The sequence below is a fragment of the Zootoca vivipara genome, chromosome 13 (assembly GCF_963506605.1).
Source record: "Zootoca vivipara chromosome 13, rZooViv1.1, whole genome shotgun sequence".
NCBI classification, from domain to species: Eukaryota; Metazoa; Chordata; class Lepidosauria; order Squamata; family Lacertidae; genus Zootoca; species Zootoca vivipara.
In genome coordinates, this window is record NC_083288.1 from 9,839,391 (window position 1) to 9,854,338 (window position 14,948).

At 44.9% G+C, this 14,948-nt stretch overlaps 1 protein-coding gene across 1 annotated transcript in view; it reads left to right on the plus strand.

Moving 5' to 3' along the window:
* The first annotated feature begins 1,844 nt into the window (after window positions 1-1,844).
* WNK4 (WNK lysine deficient protein kinase 4) overlaps window positions 1,845-14,948 on the plus strand; it is a 76,197-nt gene continuing 63,093 nt past the window's right edge. Inside the window, exon 1 of the mRNA XM_060282272.1 lies at window positions 1,845-2,063. Coding sequence (XP_060138255.1) covers window positions 1,860-2,063 — 204 coding nt within the window. The 5' untranslated portion in view covers window positions 1,845-1,859. The remainder of the gene's footprint in view (window positions 2,064-14,948) is intronic.

The following is a 14,948-nucleotide window of genomic DNA, read 5'->3' on the forward strand; positions in this document are numbered from 1 at the left end:
GTTAAAGCCTCCCTGTCCTGGCCATGGTCAGGTCCATATCTCTCTCCCCCCCCCCCCCAGCTGCTATTTGCTACAATGCAGAGACAGGAGATCTGATCACAGCTCTCCAGAATCCCGTTTAGTCAGGCCAATCCGGACTGTGGAGCAGAGATTTCCATACAATAGAATCGTAGAATTGTAGAGCTGAAAGGGACCCCCGAGGGTCCTCTAGTCCAACCCCCTGCAATGCAGGAATCTCAACTAGATCATACATGGCAGGTGGCCATCCAGCCTCTCCTTTGGGCTCCTCTTGATCAGGTGTGTACCCATTTGACACCTGTTTGCCCTCTGTGAACGGAAAGCACTTCCTCGATGGAACACTGCAGTGGTGACAGTAAGCAAGGGGTGTCTTTCAGTGAAGTCTCCTTGCTGCTGCCGCCAGCGCTGATGTCCTTCAATGAACATCTATTCGTCAACTGGAGAAGTCTTTAATGGCTCAGGGTTCCGTTGGGCTCTGCCAGTGTTAATGAGTTCTAAGCATGTGAGCTTTTGAAGCCCTCATCTGAAGCGTGAGCATAGCTCTTTAAAGTGTTTTCAAAGATAAACAACTAAATTTGTAGCTTCCAATGAATAGAAGCTTAGCTCCCAAACATGCAGAATGTAAAGTTCAGCGGGGTGTTTTGTTCCTATTGTCATGCCCTAAGAAGCCACAAAATCTCTGCTCGACCCATTGTCCATTGTCTTTTACAAAGCAGGCTTTCCAGAGGTATTGTCCCCACCTTTCAGAAAGGGCAAAAATGTTTGAGAAAACTCCCCGCCTCAAAGCCACACTGTCTTACCTAGAGCCTCGCCTCCTAATCCAAGATGCAAGGGGTGAAAGAGCACAGTCCGTAGACTCTTAATCTCAGGGTCATGGGTTCGAGTCCCATGATGGGCAAAACAAAATTAAAAAATTCCTTCCAGTAGCAGCACCTTATAGACCAACTAAGTTTGTTATTGGTATGAGCTTTCATGTGCATGCACACTTCTTTAGATGCACACGAAAGCTCATACCAATGACAAACTTAGTTGGTCTCTAAGGTGCTACTGGAAGGAATTTTTTTATTTTGTTTCAACGATGGCAGACCAACATGTCTAGAACGTGTTGTAAAGTGCAATATACAAATGTGACACTAGATGGCGACAGTGAGCTATGCCAAATTCAACATATTTTCCAAAACGTTTTTTTAAAAAAAGCATTTTCACAGCATTTTTTAAATATGACCACCCACCAAGCTGAGCACCTCACATGCCACATATCACTGTGTGGCCTGGTTCCCCATAATGGGAAACCAATATGGTTGTCAACTCAAGTACCGCCAAAGATGCCGGGTGGGCTGTGTTCAGTTTTGTGGTCCAAAACGCATGCTTGCCCGCCCTACTGCCTCAAAGCTGAATGTGACAGGCATTTTGTACTTATTTCCTGAATGCAGTGCTGTTTGGTTTCCTTCTGTTCACTGCCAGAATACTTTCTCTCTCTTGTGTATACCATTATCGAAAAATAGATACAAAATAAATGATAGTCTGCCAGGGCTGTCTCCATCTGGAGCGCACATTCCCCCTCTTGAGAGGGGCCTTTTGTTCCAGAAGAAAAAGGTTATTTTTATTGTGAGACACTTCCATTCAAAGAAAGAGAGCTTCCTTTTTGGAATATAGTCTCTGGTTTTTAAAAGAATCAGTGGCTGACAGCGACAAACGTTCCCATCTAATTCTGCTCACTCAACATTTCCAGAGTGTTGTGTTGTTGGTTTTTTTTATATATAAAAAAGATTACTATCATCCTTATATTTCTCTGGGTTTCTGGCAGCGGAGGACCTCTTCTGAGCCGTACTAGACTGTGCATGTTTCTTAAACATGTGCTTACCAGTTTATCTAAAAATCTGGGGAGGGGAGGGGAGGGGGTCTACTTTTTAGATCAACACGAGCCACATGGAGAAAGCAAGACCCCCCCCCTGTTCCCAGAAGTCATTGCTGCATTTGGCGTCTTTAAATCTGCCTGCCCTGCCCAGCCAAGCTGTAGTTTTGGAGCTGGTCTGCTAGAAAACGTAAGCCTTGTTCACCTGCATTTAAAAGCAATGCGTCCATTTGAGACAGCTGTCACGCATGCGCAGAAAACCGCACATGAGCAGACGGCAGCTTCGTGGATGTGTACAAAACTGTGCGAATGTGAGTTGAAAAGCAGTGGAGGGAAACGGCCTCACTGTGCTTTGAGCCACTCCTGTGACAGACCCTACAATTGTCCCCATTTTCCAGGCACAATCCCGGATTCACAGAAGCCATCACCGTTTCTGATTTGATCCCGGAATGTCCCGCTTTTCCTCAGGGTGTCCTTCTTTTCATCGGAGAAATGTTGGAGGGCATGGAGTATTGCAACCCTGAGCCAAGGAGATAAGTAACTATACAACTTTTAGAAGACATCCGAAGGCAGCCCTGTATAGGGATTTTTTAAATTGTTTAATGTTTTATTATGTTTTTATATACTGTATGTTGGAAGCTACCTAGAGTGGCTGGGTCAACCCAGTAAGGTCTGTGGGATATAAATAATATTAATATTATTGAATAGGACTTCTCTATTTTCATTGTGGAAATGGTGGAGGGTATGATGTGAACATACCCTAAGTTAGGTCCATTAGTTTCAGGGGGTCTCCTCTGAGTAAATACCACCCAAACATTCACACCCCCACCTTTTGGGCAACTAGGCAGGTGGCTCCACACTGTAACTTTAAAGCTCATCCAAAGGTAAAAAGGTTACTGGGAATTTTCAGTAGGTGAGGAGCTAATCTGCAATGACCCAGAATTCTTTGAGGAAATTAAAGTGTTTTGAATCTACTTTAAAGATATAGCATGTGCAAAAACCTACACTGCTTAAAGGGACCATACAGTAATGTAAAGAAAGTCTATTTTTAAGGAAAGCACTCAGAACAAATGAGAAAAACCTTCTGATTTTTTTTAAGCGGATCATATTCAAGTTAAACATATTTGATGCTCGCTATTCAGAGATTCTTAACTACACACAGGTGTGGATCAAGACTTGCCATGCCTGCTGAAAAGTCCAATTGACTTTGGTGGGGCTTGCACCCAGGTCAATGAGCTTAGGGTTTCAGACCACACCATGCATAGAACAGACCCACTGAAATCATTGGGACTTTTTGTCACAGTGGCTAACTTCAACCCCATTGATTCAAATGAGCCTGACTCGCAGGGCAATCCTAACCATGTCTACTCAGAAGTAAGTCCTGCGGAGTTCAATGGGACTAACTCCCAGGTAAGTGGGGCGAGGACTGGAGCCCTAGCCTCTGAATCCAATCGACTGACTTTTGAGCTTGGCAGGAGGGCAACAGACAATTACAGTTGGTTTATGAGTCATCTGTATGAGGTTTATGAGGAAACTGCTGGTTTTCCCATTCTTTTTTCGAAAGCCCCACCTGGAAACTGGACAGCCCCACCTAGCAAGGGAGACAGGTAAGGGTGCGAAGTTCTCTTTGCTGCTTTCCCCCACTCTTACAAAGGCCCTTGTCTGTTTGTGTTGCAGATCTACAGCTCATAAATAGCCAGATCACCAGTATTTCTTGAAAGCTGTAGCTATGGGCAAGCAATTATTTGGGCAGGGAAATCTTCTTCCTCTTCTGGTCTCACCAGCCGACTCCCTGGTGAGCCATAGAAAGGAAAGGAAGGGGAATCTGTGACCAGAGGGGGGATATAAAGCACTGACGGGACAATTCATAGATCCTTGAAACGCACTCCTTGGGAGTCCTATAGGCGCCTGGTTTGGCCACTGTGAAATGTTGGCCTCTGGTCTGGACCAACAAGGGTTTTCTTAGGAAAATATCAGAAGGTCCAGTAGGTCTAAGTAAAAAGAGCTGAGAGCAGGAGCGTGGTTGTGCATTGTGAAGTGCAGGAGCTCAGCAAGACTGTCCCTTTAGCCAGGTGTCCAAGAAGAGGCCAAAACGCAGTCAGTTGTCTGGTCCTACACAAACACCCTCTCCAAGAGAGTGCCAGCACATAGCACAGCACCCAATTTATATGCATCTGGATAACTGCTATCTATATATATATATATATAAGCAGGGAGACAATATATATAACGTAGGTTGTATATTGTTGTATATTGTCTCCCTGCTTATTTAACTTATATGCAGAATTCATCATGCGAAAGGCTGGACTAGATGAATCCCAAGCCGGAATTAAGATTGCCGGAAGAAATATCAACAACCTCAGATATGCAGATGACACAGCCTTGATGGCAGAAAGCGAGGAGGAATTAAAGAACCTTTTAATGAGGGTGAAAGAGGAGAGCGCAAAATATGGTCTGAAGCTCAACATCGAAAAAACCAAGATCATGGCCACTGGTCCCATCACCTCCTGGCAAATAGAAGGGGAAGAAATGGAGGCAGTGAGAGATTTTACTTTCTTGGGCTCCTTGATCACTGCAGATGGTGACAGCAGTCACGAAATTAAAAGACGCCTGCTTCTTGGGAGAAAAGCAATGACAAACCTAGACAGCATCTTAAAAAGCAGAGACATCACCTTGCCGACAAAGGTCCGTATAGTTAAAGCTATGGTTTTCCCTGTAGTGATGTATGGAAGTGAGAGCTGGACCATATAGAAGGCTGATCGCCGAAGAATTGATGCTTTTGAATTATGGTGCTGGAGGAGACTCTTGAGAAGATCAAACCTATCCATTCTGAAGGAAGAAGATCAAACCTATCCATTCTGAAGGAAGAAGATCAAACCTATCCATTCTGAAGGAAATCAGCCCTGAGTGCTCCCTGGAAGGACAGATCGTGAAGCTGAGGCTCCAATACTTTGGCCACCTCATGAGAAGAGAAGAATCCTTGGAAAAGACCCTGATGCTGGGAAAGATGGAGGGCACTAGGAGAAGGGGACGACAGAGGACAAGATGGTTGGACAGTGTTCTTGAAGCTACGAACATGAGTTTGACCAAACTGCGGGAGGCAGTGCAAGACAGGAGTGCCTGGCGTGCTATGGTCCATGGGGTCACGAAGAGTCGGACACGACTAAACGACTAAACAACAACAACTGCTATCTGCTGCATCGTTTCATGGAAAAAACGCTCCACTGAACTCAGTGTTGCTTCTGCCTGCCTTGGATCGTGCTTTTGCAGGTGAAGTCAAACCGCTGGAGAATTTCAGCGCCTGCTGTGGCTGCAGAGGCCGATACGGGAGAGCTATGTTTTGTTGGTCCCTGCATTCTCTATTTTACCCTCCCAACAACCCCGTGGTGTAGTTTAGGCTGAGAGGCAAAGACTGGCCCAGTGAGCTTCATGGCTGAGTTGGGATTCGAACCCTGGTCTCCTGGGTCTTGTTACGAAACACTGGCTTTCCATCTCTGGTTGCATAGGTTCAACTTGGGAAACACAGCGAGCGCTTCGGCCAGCTGCAATGCAACCTTTCGTTTTCAATTAGAAGTGCAAACAGTCTCACAAAGAAGCAGCTGATGTGAACGAGGAAACTCATAAAAGAAAAGCCCAGGTTCTCTGCTTGATTCTCTTTCCTCATTCTCTGCCTTCCTCTGTGCCAGCTGCACCCAACTGAGTGTGCACAAGATGTTCTGGACTGCAACTCCTCTCATCTCTTAAGGTTGCCCATGCTGGCTGGAGCTGATGGGAGTTATAGTCTAAACTATGTGGAGGTTGCAAAGTCGATCTGTCACAAACAAATTTGAAAGGCTCGTTATCACCTCATTGACTTGCCATAGCAAGGAGGATCTGTTGATTATGGCTGAGTGTTTGTTCAAGTGACGCCTAAGGGTGCTGGGAACTGAAGCTCAGTGATGGGTCAATTACAGTCTGCAGGATTCTCAGGTACTGTACATGTTTTAAATGTACAGTGTCTACACAGACTAACATACACTGAAGGCATAATCAGGGTGTGTTTTTTTGCTAGAGCAGCTAACATGACTGCTCTTCTGGGATTGCTGCAGGCTTCAAAGTCACACAGGACTCTTCCTCAAAGCTTGCACTAACATTTCAAGGCTGGGTGGTTCAATGAACCTAAAATGCAGCATCGTAGTAGAAATCCTGTTTGAGCTGAGAGCAAAGGCGCCTTTGAATTTTATTTTATTTTTAAATATTTGTATTAGTTTTCTAACCGTTACATAGAAAAAAGAAAAAAGAAAAATACAAAGAAAAAACAGTTAAACACAAAGTAAAAAAAGAAAAATAAGGTACATCAAAACTTATACACATTTGGGGAAACAAATTCTCATACTTTAACAATATAATACCTCTTAGCCAAATGTTGCTCCCCTGTAGTTCCTTTACACTATTGACTTCCTCCCCCCCCCCCACGTTTCTATTTATAACTAATGTGGCACTCTCTGATTCATTCCTCCATTCTTCATTCTAATTCACTCATTACATACATTATTCCAGTCCTATTTTTAGACACACACATAAAATAGTTAAAAATCTCCTTAGAATCTGAAATCTATAATAACTATTTCACATACAATCATTTCCCTCCTTTATTTAACTTCTCGCCTCCTCAGCCTCTTTATACTTCCCCCTCCCTTATTGTCCTTCTATAACCTTATAATTTTTCTCCAAATATATCTTAAACTTCTTCCAGTCTTCTTCCACCGTCTCCTCTCCCCGGTCTCGGAGTCTCCCAGTCAGTTCAGACAGTTCCATAAACTCTTATCAGCTTTATCTGCCGGTCGTCCGCCGTAGGTAAATCTTCAGTTTTCCAATTCTTTGCCAATACAATCCTAGTAGCTGCTGCCGTGGCATACAGAAAAAAATTAATGTCTTTCTTTGGTAATTCTTGTCTTGTTATTCCGAGTAAAAAGGCTTCTGGCAAAAGCGCCTTTGAATATGTGTCATATATTTTTTTTCAAATTTCAAAGGGATTCTTTTTCAAGGCTTAATTTGAACCAGAACCAGTTGTCAGTCCCAGGGCTCAGTTCTCAAGCATCCGAGTCGAGACGAGTGTTCCTCTGAACACGAACAGAGGGCATTTACTTCTATGCTACAAAACAGAGCCAGCCTCACATGCATTTTGGGATTAAGGGACAGCGGTTTCTTGCAGCGGTGAGTTGCGGGCGGAATAGAAACAAACTGACCTCAGGGGGAAGAAAGGGAATTAATCGCAGCCATAGTCGCCGTATATTTTGTGTAAATAGTTTCACAGAGGAGTTTAAACAAACTGAGGAAAACTACCCACGGAGACAAAAAAGCCTCTTGTTGCCTATCCTCGGGCCAAAAGGGATTAGCGCCAGTCTTACGAGGCGGGCCCCTAACTTCTTTGTTTGGAACCAGCAAGGACTCGTGAAGGTGCAAAGAGGGCTGGCGAACACCTCCTGGTTCATGAACAGCACCTGCCGCCTCAATGCTCTCCGGAAACCCGTGATCATGGTTGGACCGGGCACCTCTGTGTATTTTTTTTTGCCTTACGTGCGTCATTCCTTACCAAGGCAAATGGAAATTAAAACAAGACCAGATAGCAGAGCTCGATAGGGATTGGCTTGGTTTCCTCCATGAGGAAAGGTTCTGCAACATTTGTGACTTTTTGTTTGCACGATAGAAGTTTGTCAAAGCATGCCTGGCATGGAGAGGCGGGTGGGGGAAAGTTTTCCCTCCGTCTCTCATAACCCTAGTACACTTTTGGAAGATTCAGGGCAGGAAAACTACTTAAACATGCGCTGGTTATCTGGGGGAGGGCCAGGGAAGCTCCATTTGGTATGGCGACGGAGACCCTACCTGTCTGATCACTGTCTCGCAAGGGTGGTACATGCTGTGGTTTATCTCTCGCTTGGACTACTGCAATGTGCTTGACATGGGGCTACCTTTGAAGGTGACTCGGAAACCACAAGTAATTCAGAACACGGCTGCCAGACTAGTGATTGGGAGTGGCCGCCGGAACCATATAACACCAGCCCTAAAAGATCTACACTGGCTCCCAGTACATTTCCAAGCACAATTAAAGGTGTTGGCCCTGACCATTATAAGCCCTAAATGGCCTTGGCCTGTATAATTGAAGGAGCGTCTTCACCCCCATCATTCAGCCCGGACACTGGAGTAACTGTGCCCCTGAAGGGCCAGGAGCACAACCTGGGGGTCGTTTTGGACTCACAGCTGTCCATGGAGGCGCAGGTCAATTCTGTGTCCAGGGCAGCTGTCTACCAGCTCCATCGGGTACACAGGCTGAGACCTTACCTAGCTGTGGACTGTCTCGCCAGAGTGGTGCATGCTCTGGTTATCTCCCACTTTGACTACTGCAATGCGCTCTACCTGGGGCTATCTTTGAAGGTGACCTGGAAACTACAACTAACTGCCAGACTAGTGACAGGGAGTGGCCGCCAGAACCATATAACAGCAGCCCTAAAAGATCTACACTGGCTCCCAGTACATTTCCGAGCACAGTTCAAAGGGTTGGTGCTGACCTTTAAAGCCCTAAATGGCCTTGATCCAGTATACCTGAAGGAGCGTCTCCACCCCCATTGTTCTGCCTGGACACTGAAGTCCAGCTCTGAGGGCCTTCTGGCAGTTCCCTCACTGTGAGAAGTGAGGTAACAGGGAACCAGGCAGAGAGCCTTCTCAGTAATGGCACATTCCCTATGGAATGCCCTCCCATCATATGTCAAGGAGTTTAAGAACTGCATAACATTTAGAAGACATCTGAAGCATAGCTGCCAAGTCTCCCGTATTCCCCGGGAAACCCGTTTTTCCAGCTGTTCCCAGCCGAAAAAAACGGATTTTTTTTTGTTTTTTCCCAGTTTATTCTGGCGCGGTGGCCATTTTGGAACTGGGCGGAGCATGCTCAGAAGCGACTTTTGATGCTGCTTTGCCCAGTTCCAAAATGGCTGCAGCACGACTTCTGGTGCGGTGGCCATTTTGGAACAGGGCAGAGCAGCATCAAAAGTCGCTTCTGAGCATGCACCGCCCAGTTCCAAAATGGCGGCAGCACTACTTCCGGTCTGCTACTTCCGGTCCATCCCTTATTTCTCAGGCCGAAACTTGGCAGGTATGATCTAAATGCATTCCCATATCAGGAAGTTTTTAATGTTTTACCCCAAGAGTCCGGCCCCTGCAATGCAGGAATCTTTCACCCTTTGGTTGGTTTCTTCTAGCTTAAAGCTGGTGGCTCTAACAGATCTGCTTCTGGTTTCCACATTTTAAGTCTCTTGGGTCCACACTTCCAATCCCACCACCTTACACTTGTCCCATCCGTTAAACTAAAACCCTCCCCAAAGAGAAGAATGAAAATAATTATTTGGAGTAAGACCGAAACACTGGTGTAGTATAGCGGCTAGACCAGAACCCGGGAAACCAGAGTTCAAATCCTCCACTCAGCCATGAATGCAGCTCACTGGGTGACCTAGAACCAGCCATAGTCTCTCAGCATAGCCTACCTCGCAAGGGTGTTGGGAGGATAAAATGGTGGGAGAGTGAAGCAGGGAGAAACCTTCAGAATGCCTTGAAGATGAGATACAAACATAATAATAAATCAAATAGGGAACCCCATCAAATGTCTGTATTTCTTCCTAGTGTTTTCACACAGGAAATCTTCTGGCTTCTCATTTCAGAATATATCTCTATCTATCTATCTATCTATCTATCTATCTATCTATCTATCATCTACAGTGGTGCCTCGCAAGACAAATTTAATTCGTTCTGTGAGTCAATTCGCTTTGCGAAAAATTCGTCTAGCGAATCCCATAGGAACGCATTGGATTTTTTTTAAAAAAAATTGCCCATAGGAACACATTAATTTGCCCCTAGGAACGCATAATTTCAATGCATTCCTATGGGAAACCGTGATTCGCTAGATGAATTTTTCACAAAATGAATTCGTCTTGCGAGGCAACCTCCGATCGCAAAACCCATTCGTCTAGCGAAAAATTCGTCTAGCAGGGCATTCATCTAGCGAGGCACCACTGTATCTATAAAATTGTTCTCTCTCTCCCCCCCCCCCCCGCTTTGTCTCTTTCTCTGTGGCAGACATACCCTTTTTTTTTGCTCCTCCCTGTTTGTGAACCTTTCCATGTCTTTGATGTTCTCCTGCCCAGCCAAATTCCTCTGCCTGCCCCTCCTGAGCCTGAGAGAGCAGCTCTCCCAGCAGAGACCTGGCCACATCCCAGAAGGAGGTGGACCGTTAAGCACTCATGTCTTCTTAAAGCTCCATAACTTTACCAAGGTCATTGGCTGGGTCAGGCTAAGGTTCCTGGATCCACACAATTAAGAACTTCCATGGGTGGTTGTCTTGTACAGTATGTGCTTGATGTAACTGGCAGTTTGAGGAGCCGCCAGCTCAGACTGGGACCCTGATGGGAGTGGTGGCAGGGAGCATTAACCCTTTGCCTCCTGCTGCAGTCCTGGTCTAGATGGGGAGGGTTTTTGCTCCTTTGCTTTGGAAGAAAAGCTCCCATTCTCATCCGGGATAGAGCTTCCCCTCAAATGCAGATCAAAATCAGCGGCTCCACCTCCCCTTTCTGGATCTGGAATGCAGAAGGGTCCCAAAAGGCTAAATCTCCCGCTCCCAGTGTCTCAATTCAATTCAGATGCCCTGCACCTATTATTTGCTTTAAAACAAAACAAAAAACCCCATACATAGTTGGTAGAGCATGAGGGTCATGGGTTCAAGCCCCACTTTGGGCAAAAGGTTCCTGCATTGCAGGGGGTTGGACTAGATGACCTTTGGTGTTCCCTTCCGATTCTATGGTTCTATGATTGAATTGCTGCTTGTGTGAATGGTGTCCTGTCTAGCCTGGCCTTTTATCTCCTCCTTCCTGCTTTGTGTGAAGTTGGCCTCTTTTTTTTTGCTGGAATCACTGAATGCTGGAAGAAGATTCTGGTCTACCTTCTCAATACACTCTTGCGGCTGCTCTCTCTCTCTCTCTCTAATAATAAATTTATTTATTTGGTTTTTTAAATTAAATTTTTACAATCACATATCCAACATACAACAACATAAAAGCAAGATTCCAAAGAATCTCCTGGACTTCCCTCCTCCCCTTTGTAGGTCCCTTTGTTAATTCTTTTCTCCTGCATCTTTTATAATAATCCAAATCTTTTACATCATTACAGTATATCCAAAATTCACCATTAAACTACAAGTGTTATTCCAATCCTACCAACAATTTTAACTTGTTTACATGGTTTTTAAGGTAAATTATAAATTCCACACATTCCTTATTAAATCTTTGGTCTACCTGATTTCTGATTCATTTTTGCCAGAGGCTGCTCGCTCTCCAGCCTCCCACTTCTCAGGCCAAGAAAGCGCGATCCGGAACACTGTGCAACGCAAAGTTTACATATAACATCAGTCCTGAGAGACCTGCATTGACTCCCAGTACGTTTCCGAGCACAATTCAAAGTGTTGGTGCTGACCTTTAAAGCCCTGGGCCTATACCATGGGTAGGCAAGCTACGGCCCGGGGGACGGATCCGGCCCATTTGCCTTCTAAATCCGGCCCGCGGATGGTCCAGGAATCAGTGTGTCTTTACATTAGTAGAATGTGCCCTTTTATTTAAAATGCATCTATGGGTTATTTGTGGGGCACAGAAATTTGTTCATCCCCCCCCCAAATATAGTCCGCCCCCGCTACAAGGTCTGAGGGACAGTGTACCGGCCCCCTGCTGAAAATTTTTGCTAACCCCAGCCCTAAACGGCCTTGGCCCAGTATACCTGAAGGAGGGTCTCCACCCCCATCGTTCAGCCCGGACACTGAGGTCCAGCTCCAAGGGCCTTCTGGCGGTTCCCTCCCTGCGAGAAGTGAGGTTACAGGGAACCAGGCAGAGGGTCTTCTCGGTAGTGGGGCCCACCCTGTGGAACACCCTCCCATCAGATGTCAAGGAAATAAGGAACTACCCTACTTTTAAAAGACATCCGAATGCAGCCCGGTTTAGGGAGGTTTTTTAATGTTTAATGCTGTATTGTGTTTTAATATTCAATTGGGAGCTGCCCAGCGTGGCTGGGGAAACCCAGCCAGATGGGTGGGGTATAAATAATAAATTATTATTATATATTATTATACATGCGCAGCAGATCAGCACAGAAGGAGGGGGTGGAGGGGAGGCACACCCCCAAAAAACTGGAAGAGCGAAAGAAGAAGAGGTGGAAGTCTCTCGAGGTGGTGCTGGAAAGCAAGCCACTGAGAACCATACAATTGCAGAGTTGGAAGGTGTTCTGAGTGCCATCTAGTCTAACCCACTGCCATGCAGGAATTTGCAACTATCCCTGGGGCCTCCCCAGGTCGCTAAAAGAAATAACAATTGTTTATTAAAAGGTGATGAGAAATACCTCAAAGATTATCTTGTTGTTGTCTAGTCGTTTAGTCGTGTCCGACTCTTCCTGACCCCATGGACCATAGCACGCCAGGCACTCCTGTCTTCCACTGCCTCCCGCAGTTTGGTCAAACTCATGTTCGTAGCTTCGAGAACACTGTCCAACCATCTCGTCCTCTGTCGTCCCCTTCTCCTTGTGCCCTCCATCTTTCCCAACATCAGGGTCTTTTCCAGGGAGTCTTCTCTTCTCATGAGGTGGCCAAAGTATTTGAGCCTCAGCTTCAGGATCTGTCCTTCCAGTGAGCACTCAGGGCTGATTTCCTTCAGAATGGATAGGTTTGATCTTCTTCCTTCAGAATGGATAGGTTTGATCTTCTCAAGAGTCTCCTCCAGCACCATAATTCAAAAGCATCAATTCTTCGGCGATCAGCCTTCTTTATGGTCCAGCTCTCACTTCCATACATCACTACTGGGAAAACCATAGCTTTAACCAGCGTCTTTTAATTTCATGACTGCTGTCACCATCTGCAGTGATCAAGGAGCCCAAGGGGCTTGAATAACTCAGAGAAGCTATGAGCTATGCCATGCAGGGCCACCCAAGATGGACAGGTCATAGTGGAGAGTTTTGACTAAACGTGATCCACCTGGAGAAGGAACTGGCAAGCCACTCCAGTATCCCTGCCAAGAAAACCCCATGGACAAAGACAACAGGCATATAAAAGATTATCTTAACTAGACCTTTATCATCTCAGTCATACCATCATGGGGAGGCAGACCTACGAGTTGAAATGAATACCTTTTAACACCAGGTTGACCCTCCCCCTCCCATTGCACGGCAGTAGCCACAAGTAACTCAAGCAAGTGATCCAAGCTACATGCTACAGGGGGAAGCGGAAAAAAGCAAGAGGGTCGCCCTCTTGATGAGGTGAGGGGAAATCTGCTTTGTGAGCCCAGATTCCTGCCAAGGAATTTGGAGTGAGAAGATCAGAGGTAGAGCACTTGCCATGCATGTAGAAGGTCAACGATTTAACCTCTGGCATCTCCAGGGTGGGCTGGGAGGAGAGATTCCTGCCCAAAACCTTGGCAAGCCATTGCCAGTCAGCGAAGAAAACAACCAATGAGTTTGTATAAACTAGCAACTCCCTAAGTTCCTAGGAGCTCTGCAACTTGACCCCATGCACATTAGTCCAGAAACCAGCAGGATTTACTCCCAGCTAAGTGTATCTCGGACTAGTTTGCTTCGCAACAATAAGCATTTCAACACTCTTTAGCTTTCTGTATGATCTTGAGCAGGGTATTGGCACTCAGCTTCTGCCTCCGATTTCCAAAGAATATTGAGGGACTCCTGTTCCTGGCTGAAGATTTCTAAGATCCCAATCTTACAAGGATGGAGGCAATTCCGAATGGGGGTCAAGCTGTCTGGAAACCTATCAATCCTGGATATATGAAGGCAGCGGAATAAGGGAAGCGCGCTCTGCCCGTGCTCAGAAGCACTCTCTTCCAAGGGGTGGAAGATAAAGGAGATGAAATTCCATCAAAAGAGGAGTGACAAGTAAAAATGCTTGAATACATGGAACGGAAAAGATCAGAGATAGATTGACCCAAAAGTTTAAAAGGGAATGGAAGATCTATAGACAATATTTAAAAGAACAGCGTCCCCATATAAAAACTTTAGAATGCTTTGAATAACTCTCAGAATTGAAAAAGGTATAAAGAACACAAACAAGATTTAATAAAGTTTACTGAAAAAATAGAGGCAAGTAATTAAGGAAACAAAGACCTCATATCAAGGAAGTCGGAAGTTGATGGCTGGAATATTTTTGTGCAATTGTTATGTATTGTTCTATTTCTTTTTGTTTGTAGGAGATGTATTGTTTCTTTCCTTTTTCTTTTTCAATAATAATAATAATAATAATAATATATTATTATTATTATTATTATTATTATTATTATTATTATTATTACCCTGACCATCTGGCTGGGTTTCCCCAGCCACTCTGGGTGGCTTCCAACAGAATATTAAAATACAATAATCTATTTAACATTAAAAGCTTGTGTGTGTATGAGTTGATTTTAAACCAATCAAGATTGAATTGCAAAAATAAAAACAAAAAATAGAAACACTCTCTTCTTTATACTACATCACACTCTCCAGCGTTCGTCAAAGACAAATTTTGCAGCGTGATTTTGGAGATTTGAGTACAACCTTCCGCTCAGTTATGCATGTACACCAAACATTTGAAGTGCAAATGCCACCCACCCCCCAAGAATCCTGGGAAAAATAGTTTACACCTTCCAGAACCCTTAACAAACTACACTTCCCAAGATTGGCTTGGGAAACTACACTTCCCAACAGTGTTTTGTGCTGTGTAGGCTCCTATGATGTAAGTAATGGGCTCTAGCTGCTAGCCTGCTCCCTAAAATATCACTGGTTTGCTCATTTCTATATATAGGGTGCCTACATTCTGCATTGACTTCTTAATTGTATTTCAGTTCAACAATTACTTTGATAAAATACATGTTTTGTTAAGTGCAAATGGCTTTAGATACCCATTAGGTCCATAAATTACCATATAGCATATATTCAACACAAAAACAGTGGAAATTTCTTGTTGACAAAGGACAGCTGGACATACAAAGGGCCCCATTACCTCCAGTAGCTTAGGGCCTCATCAAACCTAAAT